Source organism: Mastomys coucha, unplaced genomic scaffold (genome assembly GCF_008632895.1).
Source record: "Mastomys coucha isolate ucsf_1 unplaced genomic scaffold, UCSF_Mcou_1 pScaffold14, whole genome shotgun sequence".
In the NCBI taxonomy this organism is placed as follows: Eukaryota; Metazoa; Chordata; class Mammalia; order Rodentia; family Muridae; genus Mastomys; species Mastomys coucha.
In genome coordinates this window covers 84340424-84352923 of record NW_022196896.1, presented here as the reverse complement: position 1 = coordinate 84352923, position 12500 = coordinate 84340424, and the positions used below count along the sequence as shown (strand labels likewise).

The window sequence follows — 12500 nt, the reverse complement described above, 5'->3', positions numbered from 1 at the left end:
TGCAGGTCTGGTTTGCAGGTTGACTTCAAGAGATCAACTCTTCCCTACCGGTGGGATAATGTATAGTAAATCACTCTCTCTAAATCTTAGCTTCTCCATCTATGACATGAAGATAATAATGGCAACTATCCTTTCAAGTTACTTAAACTAATTGCTAAATATCATTTAATGAAAGACTGAGAGACTTAGAAATTTGGAAGAAACATGTTAATGGAAGATGCATTAGGAAGTCTCTGTATCAAGCCAGAAATGTGGACTGGTCAGGTCGCTGAGGTCCCCTCCAGCTAGGGCCCAGGATAAGAAACAGGATATAAGTTATCTAATTAGTCCTAGGAGCGGTCAGTCATTAAAAAGATAGCATTGACTAAACAACAGGATATAAGTTATCTAATTAGTCCTAGGAGCGGTCAGCCATTAAGAAGATAGCGTTGACCAAACCACATTCCTCTAGACAATGAGTGTGCAGGATGACCTCTTTATGACCTGACTCAGCTAGGTAGTGGGTTCCTTTGGAATTTTCCATTGTTCCCTTGTTATGTTTCCCCTCACCCCCCTAGTTTGTGGTTTTTTCCTTTAAATACCATTTATTCCTCATGCTCGTGGTCGAACACCTCTGGCCTGCCAGGCTATGAATTTGACTCCAGATCTGGAATAAACCTCATGTGATTACAGCAAGTTTGGTCTCTCGTGAGTCATTGGGTGGTCGCATCATCCCAAGACATGAATAAGGATCTCCCCAGTTCTGGGGGTCTTTCATTAATTTAGCATGTGGCATATGGTAGGTGTCCAATTATTACTGTCACTATCACTTAAAAAATAAAGCCATACTTACCACCAAGGGCATCGGTTAACTGATCTAGGGTGGGCTCTGGGTGGTTCCTGAGCAGTGCGTAGATGGACATCACCATCCCAGGGGTGCAGAATCCACACTGGGTGCCATGGCACTTAGCTATCCTCTCCTGGAAAGCACAGCACAGTGAGAAATACAGACCCTGTGCTCTGTTACAGCCCTAAAACACCAAAGCAACGTTCACGGGACACTTTTGCATTCAGTGAATTTGGAGAAAAGGCCTCCCAAAAGCCTTCATCTCATCTCAAGTGGCTTCCTTTGGGCTGGTCAGTTTGACTTTTGAGCCCTCTAAGCTTCCTGACTTTATTTAAGACACTGGTTCTGAGCCTTTGAAGAACCAGGGAGCTTGCCAGCTTACCAACTGTAATTGGCTATTCCCAGGGGTCAACTTGACTACATCTGGAATGAACTACAATCCTGAAATGGAGGGCTCTCCTGTGATCCAGATCTGAGGCTAGAAAACACGTATTTTTCATCCAGATTTTGAGACATAGTAGCCATGAAAAGCTTAGGTAGGCCCAGGCAAGGTGGTACACACCTTTATTCCCAGGAGACAAAGCCAAGCAGATCTCTGAGATCAAGGCCACTCTGGGACAGAGCAAGTTCCAAGCAGTTTAGATCCAGGCATGGTGGTACACACCTTTAATCTGGGCCACACCTTCTACTTTTCCATTGCCTGCTCGCATTTACTTGCCAGCTCATCTGTTGAAGCCTACTTCTTCAGGATTCCAGCTTATACAGAAGGCCAGCTGAAATAACTAGCTTCATGGGACTGAGCAACTACTAGATTCTTGGACTCCCCATTCACAGCTCCCCATTGTTGGGTTAGTTGGACTGCAGACTGTAAGTCACCACAATAAATTCCCTTAATATATAGAGATATTCCATAAGTTCTGTGACTCTCGAGAACCCTGACTAATACACCAGTCCCACCCCAGTAACACACCAACTCAACTGAGTGTCAGAGGTGAGATAAAACTGTATCTTTTAAAGACTCCTCTACATGCAGTGAGGGTGTGAACCACTGTAGTAGAGGAAGTAGAAAAAATGACCAAATTATATTCAACTTGAAAACATGGAATACTTAAGCATGAACACATGCACATCACATCACACACACACACACACACATGCATATACCATATACATGGGCACACTCATGCATACATCATACACATGCACACACACACACACACACACACACACACACACACCACATACCTGGATACACACAGGCATACATCGTACACATGCACACACATGCACACACCACACAGGCATGAACACTCAGTATACCATGAATGACTTGATCTTCCCACAGCTGTGTTAATACTCTAGCATGCAGGAGGTTACAAAGCACCAGAACCCAAAAGCAAATCAAGATAGAAACACTGCCTTTATTCCTTCCGTACTGTTTCCATCCCTACCATTTTCTCTTTGGAGTCTGGCTTCCAAGAGAAAAGTGCATTCTGGCTACCGTCTCACGGCAGCATTGCACCAATGAGAGCTCAGCATCCGTTGAAAATGAAAAGGGCTCCTTTGCCTGAGTGAGGGCAAGTCTCCCGGGGTGTCCAGGCAGCATCCTCTTCCGTTAGCTTAATGGGTTTCAAAACATTAAACCCAAGCTGCTTATCACAACTACAGAATGTCAAGTTTGCCTATATCCTACGTGGCTCCCATCTTCCACTCCACTCACTGCTCACCCATGCCCTCAATAACTAGGTCAGGACGGAGAGCGATGGCGAGCTGGAAGGATCACATCCACTGGTCAGGGGATCTAGGTCTGAAGACAGCCCTCAGAAAGGCATTGCTCTAAGAGAAGTGGCAGACTCCATGACAGAGCCTGTCCTGAGACAAGCCCAAGCTCAACACACCTTTGTGGGCTGGGGTGTATGTGTAATATTTTCAATTTGGCCTTTAAATCAAGTTATTTTCCACTTTCCAACAACAACCTCCCAATTGCATGTGTCACTGCACCTAGCTGGTGTTCCCCTCTAGGTTTGGAGATGCAGGACGGATCGTCCCTCTAATCAGAACACAGAAGAAATGAAGCGGGTCATGTCAGCAATTTCTTAAGAAGGGAGTCTTCTAGTCTTCCGAAGTACGTACCAGCATCTCAGCATCCCAGCATAACTCTCGGCCCCCGCTGAACTTTAACTGTTATGAGTGACCAAGCAGCACAGCCCAGACTTCCTACTCTTTGTAACTCCATGTCCCCTTAGGGGAGCAGGGCACCCTCACCTGAATAGGATGAAGCCTGGTCCTGGTGTTGCCTATGCCTTCTACAGTAGTGACTGCTGTGCCATACAGAGAGCAGATGGGAGTCAGACAGGCATTGACTGGATGGTGCCTTCAGAATACAAAAGAGAAGCACAAATTGCAAATTACGTGACTTCTGTGGGAAAGAGGACCGAGCACCCCCTGGGTGCCTCCAGGAGATGGGTTAGGAGCCATGGCCCAGGCTCTTCATCTGTGTTTGTTTTCCTCAGCACCCATTCATTTTACAGACACAGCATCTGAAAATCAGAGTGATCTATTCAGGATCACAGCTGGAGTGCCGGTGGCAGAATTAAAATTAGACCTCATAATTCCAATTTCTGAACAGCTTCAACCAACTTAATTATTTTCCTTCCAGATCGGAGCTGACACTCTCTAATTGCATGTAACTGGCCATGAACCTTAAGCTGCTTCCATCCTGCGGGTGAAGCTGGGCCAAGGTTGGTTGGGCAATAAAGTGAGTTTGATACTGTCCTCAAAAGAAGAAATAGCATTAGGTAAAGAGCTATTCCATCCCTTGGGACCACTGCTAAAAATGCCCAGTTCAAAATAACACTTAAAATGTTCTCATTTACTAAATACAACTACAAATGGGCAATAGATACAAGAGGCCATAATAATCTGCAAAGATTTGAACTAAACAATGAGAAACACCATTTTATCAAATAAAATCATAATATTTTTATAAATCATAATGTCCATTATTAATAAAGGACTAGGAAAATGGGACCCCTACCACTCATAAGAGTGGAAATATGCTCTCTTGGAGTTCTTCTGGGAGACAGTTCATTTGGAACACATAAAAATAATTTTAAAATTCACATGCTCATTAACTTTGCAATTACACCTTTGTAGTATATCATAATTAAGTGGTCATGGGCATAAACATTACCCATAAGACGGTTCACTGATGAATGCTAAAAAAAAAAAAAAAAAAAAAATCCCCTATTTGGGGGTTGGTTTTGATGCTTCAAAATGATGTAATACACAAAGCTGTTAAAATCAGATTTATTATCTGAAAGGTATTCATGAAAATTTAAGAAAAAATTGTATGTTTGAGCAGAATATAAAGTTTGCTTCTATAGGATAAAAGCAAAAAAGAAAGGATATCACTCACTGATGAGTAAACATAAGAACTGGCTGACTATGTGCTCTGGCTGACTATGTGCTCTGTGTACCAGGCAGAACTGCAGGTATGGGGGGCTCGGGAACAAACAGAAACAGAACAATCCCAGCAGAGTGTGCATTCTAGCCCAGGGAAGACAGACAACGTGAAAGGTCACTGAGACCGTAAGAAGGACTACGGATAAATGAATGGCTCATGCGGAGAGGCGGGATTTGACTCGTGTGGGGGATCAGAGAGGGATGAGAATATTAATGCTTCTGCTAAACTCTGGATGATCTGAAGGAGTTCATCATGAACGGCAGATGGGTAGCAGATGTGTGGGCCCTGAAGTGGGAATGAGCTCAGAGGTCCTCAAAGAGGAGACAGAAGGGAAGTCATCAGGGGTGAAGCCCAGTGGATGTAGGAGACTGCTACTACCCAAGGCTAGAACCAGGCAGATCCCAGGTAGCAAGTGCCAAGGAAGGCTTCCCAGTGACTCCCCAAATAAGCCAGAAAAGCTACAAAATCATACCCAAAAAGGAGCCATTGACAGTTGATGGCTGCTGGGGAAGGTGAGTCATTTTTTTTAGGGTGTGGTGTGTGATGTGCTCCAGAGGATGGCCTGGCCCCACACCCACAAGGACATGGGTAGCACAAACTGGATTCAGTGGATTATTTTTTAAAAAGGCATGAAATGGGAGTGGGGTACATCCAGAAATTAGGGGAGAAGAGGTGGGAGAATGATGATAATAAATGGTATACATGTATGAAATTCTGAAAGAATTAAATTAAAACATCATATATACGTATAAAACAAACTCATTGCATACACAGCGAAGCTTAAAAACACTGTACTCACTGGGCAGTGGTGGTGCACGCCTTTAATTCCAGCACTTAGGAGGCAGAGGCAGGCGAATTTCTGTGTTCGAAGCCAGCCTGGTCTACAGAGTGAGTTCCAGGACAGTCAGGGCTATACAGAGAAATCCTGTCTTGAAAACCAAAAAACCAAAAAAAAACCAAAAGCAAAAAAACAAAAAACAAAACAAAAACAAAAACAAAACAAAAAACAAACAAACAAAAAACCACTATGCTGTATTAAGTGTCAAATCCTAATAAGAGAGAAGATATATGAACAGTTGCTCTGCTGTGTCTCTGAAATGTAAGGAAAATGAAGGGCCTGCCTTATATCAGAAGAAGGAAGGAGAAACCAGACAGTTAAGTCAGCAGACCATTAATGGTCACACGTGGTTACATATAAAGGGTTACAACACAAAGCTGGACTCCCCACCCCACCCCCCACCCATGTGCCCTGGGTGCCTGGGGTTGGGGTAGTGGCTCAAAGTAGAGGTGAGGAAGGGACTGAAAGAATTTCCCCAGGTGTCTAGGTTCTGTAACAAAGATCGGAATGGGCAGAACTGAGAGAAAACGCTAGGCTTTCATTGACTATAATGTTATCATGTTAGGGGCTAAGAATTAGGCAACACGGCTGCCAAAAAGACCTTCTGGCACCTAGAAGGTAAGAGAGGAGACCAAAAAGGAACTTTTGGTATTCTAAAAAGCTGACAGTCAGGCCGTGAGGCCCAGAGAGGTTTCTCAGGGAATGCAGGCACAGCAGAACCCAGGCTCCCACTCAGACCCCCAGTCTTCACCTGGAATGTGGGAAATGAGGAAAGGTGCTTTAACAAATGCATGAGTGGAGTCCCAGAAGAAGAGGAGAGAGAGACAGAGGCTTCATTAAATACACAGAACAACAAGGCGTTGAAGATAAATGCAGAATGTAAACAACATAGGAAACCACGGTGGTTTTAAGTAGGAGAGTGATGCCGGCTAACTCTTCCTTGGAGCAGAGCTCTCTGACTTTCAGATAGAGAATGTATGCACAGGAGCAAGAAGATGTTAGTAGGCCCCGACTGCAGAGTGTGAGCATGGCTTTATTCTCCACTGCCATTTCAAAGCAGCCTTCCGTCCTAGACAGCACAGAGTCAGGCAGCTTTTTGACTCCCTGAAGGGGGTAATTTTTCCAATCTATTCATATTCTTGTTTATCCACATAGTAGGTGTTCCACACACATTCACCCAATGAGGGAATGAAACAGAGGACCGAAAAGTTCACTGCCAGCTGGACTGTGCTTCACCTACCTGATCGTCTTGGTCCTGGGGTTGTACCGTGAGATCATCACTGTGCAGGCGCCACAACCCCCGCTTCCACAGCCATACTTAGTTCCTGTGAGTCGGACTGGAAGGAGCTCAGTTAGAGAGAACACTTTCTGTATTTATTTCCTTTCTAGAATAGCCCTGACCTTAGGAAGCAACACCATCACCAACATGTATAGGAAAGTTCAGTGTGAGTTCACCAATGGCTGCCTTTTAAGTTTTGTAACTTTCTGTTTCCTTTTGTATGTCCCAGCTTACATCCAGCTGTGGGTGTAAGCTGGGACACAGGCTGCCAAAGAGAGGGCCAGACTGAAGAATGAAGAGTCTATGCGGGCAAGGATTTGAGACTTTCCAGGTAGGCGTGCACAGTGTACTAGCCCTGGGAATTTGCCCTCATCATTATGTAGGTCTCTGATTACAGTACAAAATGTAAACGCCTTATGAAATGTTTGTGTCACACGGAAGCACAGTAAATCATCTGTCTGCTTCTTCTGAACCGACACTTCTAACTGTCCCCTCTGATCTGTTCTCTCATTATTCTATAGTAGCATACACCTCTAATTTCAGACACACACAGAGCTGACCAGAGTAGAAAACGAAAGTTTCCAATAGGAAACTTTATATATGTGCGTGCCTCTGTTTCCTGGGATTAAAGGTGTGTACCTCCTTGCCTGGGCCTGCCTAAACTTTTCATGGCCTCTAAAAGCCTCAAGATCCGGATCAAAAGCATATGTCTCCTAGCCTCAAGATCTGGATCACAGGTGTGCCTTCCATTTCTGGATTATAGTCCATTCCAGAAATAGTCAAGTTACAACCGGGAATAGCCAATTACAGTTGGTAAGCTGGTAAGCTCCCTGGTCATTCAAAGACTCAGAACCAGTGTCTTAAATAAAGTCAGGCAGCTTAGAGGGCTCAAACGTTACTTCACGGGGGTCCCTGATGCTGATGGACAGTAGGACACAGATGTGAATATTATTTATGACTTCCAGGGGAGAAGGGTCTTTGGGAGCAGAGAACCTTTTCTTTTTCATGTTCTCTTTCTATTTGTGGAAATTCAGTAGGGAGGGTAGACCTCACGTGCTCGTCTCTACAGGGAAAAGCTGCCTGCTGAGCAGGGTGAAGACACAAAGGTACCAGGATTTTCCATGTTTACTGCTGACATGTTGATGAGCTCTAGAACCAGCTGAGAGACGGGCCTCTGGGCATTCCTGTGGAAGGCTGTCTTGAGTATGAACATGTTAACCTCTGGGCAGACCTGTCTTAATTGCAGGTGGGGTCATTCCCTGTGCAAGGGGTCCTGGACTCGGGAAGAAGAGAAACGGAGCAGCAGCACACACACAGTCATCCACTGTTCTTTGCTTCTTTACTGTGGCTGCAATGGGACCAGCCACCTCAAGCTCCTCCCACTGTGACCTCCTTCCCTATGGCTGCCCCCTTGCTGCTGAGTCGGTATTATATGAGAAACGGCATCCTTGTTAACCATCACCAGTAGCTTTGATGTACATGCTTTGGCCTGACCAGAAGTCTAGCACCGTTCTTTTCTTGAATGCTTTCCCAGGTTGGACTTGCCTTGTACCTTAATGGCCCAGCAATAGTCTCTGGCTCTCCTTGCACATGGGCATCTCTCTTAACAAAATACTCTCACATGCCACTGTCCTTTTCAGTGTCTGCTTCCTGAAGAACACGAACCAATACAGTGAGAAAAAAAAAATAAATTTCAACCTTCTATCCTGTTTGGACTCTGGGTTTCTAGCACTCACATTGCCCCAAACGCTAAGAACACATAGGTACTGTGGTTAAAGGTCTTGAATGGCTTTCTGGGCCATACTCATGCGTCTGAAAGTATTGATGTTTCTTCTATGCTCTTGCTCGGAATTTCCCCAGGCCCAGTGGAAAAATATACTAACAACTCTCATGTTTTGTATATAATATAGTGGGTAGGCCAGCCTCTGGAGTTCATGCATAATGGACTATGAAATGTAGATGGGGTCATATTTTCAAACATAATTTTCCATTGTCCATTTGCTTTTGGAATATACTTTGTTGTTTTCTTTCTCCAATGGCATAAACATCAGTCACTGAAGATAAAGCATGCTGTCTGTTAATCCTAGAGAATGCTTTCAAACATCCTTCTATTTCATTCCCTTGCTCATTTCTCTATTTTATACCATCCAATTAGTGCAGTAGAGATTAAGAGAATGTTCTAACATGCTCATTCAAACACATTGCACTCATGTACTTAAAATACACTACTCATACACTGAAATGCATCACACAAAGTTACACTTAACTTTCTCAAATTTGTACATTCATTACTTCCATATACACTCAAACATATATACATACCCATTCAAATACTCTCACACCACATACACACACACACACATACATACACGGACAGTCATCCTCACACAACACAGATTCATAGACTCTCACACATAATGTACACTCATATATACATGTTCACAGACACTCTCACTGAAATGCTCTCTCAGACACAAACCCACCCACACACCTACACATACATTTATTCATTTAGGCACACTCATGCACACATACTTACAGGCCCACATCTATGGTTCTGCATTTTGCCTCACTGCTGGGGTGTGGGAACCAGCAGACAAAATGTAGAACTCTAGGCTGCATTTATCCTGTGCTGCTATCAAGTATTGGACTTGTGGGAAGGGCCGATACACCACTCAGGGGGTGGGAGAACTCAGCCTTGGGTAGGGGCCTCAGCTATGAGAAATAGCATAGGCTGAGGCCTAAGCTGGGTTCCCAAGCTCTCCAATGTTCTGTCGCTGGTGGAAATTGCTGGGAGTCATTGGAATGGAAGGGGCCCATGGGCTGAGGACAACAAGCCCTGGCTGAGGCGGGGGGGGGGGGGGGGGGGGGGGGGGGGGGCTGGAGAACTCTGGCTTAGTTCAGTTTCTGCAAGTCTCAGAGCTCAGAAGGGCTTTCTGTGGGAGACTGAGACTGCTCAGCTCCATAGATGAAGGTTTCGTCCAGGCTCCCCATGGCGGTTCTTGATGAGAGAGACAATCTTTGGTTCCAAACTGTGTATTGATTGTTCACCATGGAAAATCGGTCCATACCACGTCCTTGGGGTAGACCAGAGAGATTAAATATCTTTTACGGGAAAGAATGTCCTGGAAGGGAAGCTCATTGGCTAAACCTTCAGTGTCTATCTAGCTACCTCATTAGCATGGAGAACTCTGGTCTGATCTACTTGAACTGTGCCAGGAAACTTGGTAAGGTATGGTAGGCATCTCCCTGCTCCTTACCAGAGTCCTGACCTGGAACATGTGATCACACTCCCCACACACTCAAACACTCTTACATAGTCTCACTCTCACAAACTTACACACAAACACACTTTTAAACCCTTTTGCACACACACTCAGAGGATCACTAAAACACACTCAAACACACACAGAAAGGCTCATACACACACCCAACACACTCTGGCATGCATTCACACTTACACGCATGCACACATTCATGCACTCATTCTCACTCAAACACACACATTCTCCCACAGTAACACACAAGACACAGATACATTCACATTCAACACTCACATGGACTCGAACATTGTACATCTCAAAAACACACCCACAAACCCTTTCACAAGCTCACACAAAGATTTACACTCACATTACTCCCAAACTTACACACAAGAACATGCAAATGCATACTCAAACATGCTACAGGCTTCCATATATATATATGTATGTTCTCATATGTTCATATGCAAACACGTCCATACATATACTCTCACACACTCTCACAGGCTCATGGACTTAATACACATAAACCAACACTCTCACAATACACAGCAAAGGATACGATTCTTCCTCAGGTATGGTAAAAGCATCATTTCAGGGTCGACATTTTTTTCTACCACCTGTGCAAGAGAAACATAGTTATGCACATAGAAATGAGATTGAGAAATGATTTGAGAGAAATGTTCCTGTGATAAGCAAATGTCAACATACAAGTAAAAAGATAAATCTCCAACTCCGACTGTCCCATATCCCGAATCATCACTGTTCCCTAAGGTGGTGGCCGTTTCCACTCACGGGCATACTAGTAACTCTGTCCACTTCCCCTGGAAAGACCCTGGGACAGAACAGTGGGGTGGGGAGGGGGAAAAGCAGGAACAGAGAGCAGAACTGCTGGCAGCAGAGAGCAGAACTGCTGGCAGAGCAGAGCATCTGAGGATGGCGACAGTAACTTAAAAGACTCCCCTCGCCCCGAGTATACTGAGTCCACATTCAACCAAGTCCCCAAACACCCAAATACAGCAGCCAAAGAAGCAGTAAATGCATGTGCTGGGTGAGCCACTCATGGTGTGCAGCCAGGCACACTTAAGCAACCACGCTGACAGAGAGTCAGGTGCAGAAACTGAAATATGATGGCTGGCCATGGAATCCTGCTTTCTTTATTTCGATTAAATTTTTTTTTAAAAAAAATTGTTGTTTTAAGCACACATGTACTACACAGACATACATGTATAAGCAAAACACCCATACACATAAAATTTAAATGTAATGCTTAAATTATTCATCTAAACCCTGCCCACCTTTCTCCATGTGTGGTACTTTGCCCTTTGGGGAAAGAAGGAAGAGAAGGCAGACATGCCATTGCTGACTCCTCCCCTGAAAATCTCCTCGGGCACTTGCAGGACAGAGCAAACTGGAGGAGCACACAATACAGGAGAGTCTATTGCAAGCCATGCTTCTTTCTGTCTGTTCTGTTCTGTGAATGCCAAAGGAATCTCAAGTGCGTGGGACATGAGAGCAGAAGAGGGGACCAGCTGAGGGACCACAGTGGGGGTGAAGATAAATAGAAACAAAGCAAAAATGCCACACATCCATTTCTTTATGTGCTAATTTAAAGCATTACATTTAAGTTTTATGTGCCTGGGTGTTTTGTTTATACATGTATGTCTGTGCAGTACGCTATAGTAAAAGGTGTTAGGAGCCCGTATAGTGCTACTTTAGATGGTTTAAAAATAGAAGCAGAAAAACAAAAAGATAAATGACTTAGTTGAGATTAACACAATATTGATTGTAATTACTATCAGTCTGATAATTTATATTTTATTCTTACTAGCCAAAGCAGTGTTTTGTGCCAAATATGAAAGTGGATTGATAAGCCTTAGAAAGACTTGTAAAAGAAAATAAGAAAAATACTCAGAAATAGACAGAGGAATTTAGACAAGATCCTACCATGCCACTACATAATGAAACTGAAGAGGGGCAGCCCAAAATTGTTAGAAAACCAACCTTAGTTTATCCAGTTAATATACAAGACCTTTCAGGATGTAAAAAGGTATGTCCCAGGTTATAAAGAAGTTAAATTGAGTCCTATAGGCATATTAGATTTGAGGAGATTTAAGGAAGTGATTGTTTCATATGGTTTGCATTCACCCTATGTGAAGCAGATATTAAATTCATGGGCAACTCAGAACAGAATCATCCCCCAAGACTAGAAATATTTGGCAATAGCAATATTGGAAGCTGGTCCAATGGTGCATATGGTGAAAAGAGGGAGGTAGAGCCAGAGAGAAACAAAATAGGGCTAGAGGTATTATTAATATCTCTCAAATTAGTTGCTGGGTGAATTACAAAGGCAGCTTGAATGTGATGATCATACCTTGATAATATATAGTTTAGCAGTTTTAAATGTTTAGGACAAGGTTGAAGAATCAGGAAAGAGATCTGAGTCATTTACTCAAATTATACAAGGCCCCAGGAAGAAGCCTTAGCTGATTTTATGCAAAGGTTGACTTGAGCTATAAATAGAATAGCATCAGATTCAGAAGTCAGATAAACATTAATCAAATCTTTGGCTTTTGAACATGCTAATTCAGAATACAAAAGAGTGATGAGTCCTTTAAAGGCAAGATCAGCACCAATAGATGAATGGATTATAGATATGGTTGATATTGGGTCTCATGTTTATGATGCTATACTGATAAGAAAAGTAATTTCTAAAAGCTTTAAGAAAAATCAAAATGTCTGATGTTTTAATTGTGGTAAGCAAGGTCATTTGAAAGGAGATTGTAGACAAGGCATTCCTAGAAACAATGTTTTTTTTTTTTTTTTTT

General features: G+C 43.4%; 1 protein-coding gene across 2 annotated transcripts in view; it reads right to left on the bottom strand.

Moving 5' to 3' along the window:
* LOC116088453 (aldehyde oxidase 1) overlaps positions 1 to 12500 on the bottom strand; it is an 82710-nt gene that overhangs the window by 56370 nt on the left and 13840 nt on the right. For both annotated transcript variants that reach the window (XM_031367552.1, XM_031367551.1), the window contains exons 2-5: positions 10235 to 10292; positions 6371 to 6467; positions 3092 to 3200; positions 833 to 959 (exon numbers count right to left, since the gene is read on the bottom strand). In XM_031367552.1, the coding sequence (XP_031223412.1) occupies positions 833 to 959; positions 3092 to 3200; positions 6371 to 6467; positions 10235 to 10265 (364 nt within the window). In that variant the 5' untranslated portion in view covers positions 10266 to 10292. The remainder of the gene's footprint in view (positions 1 to 832; positions 960 to 3091; positions 3201 to 6370; positions 6468 to 10234; positions 10293 to 12500) is intronic.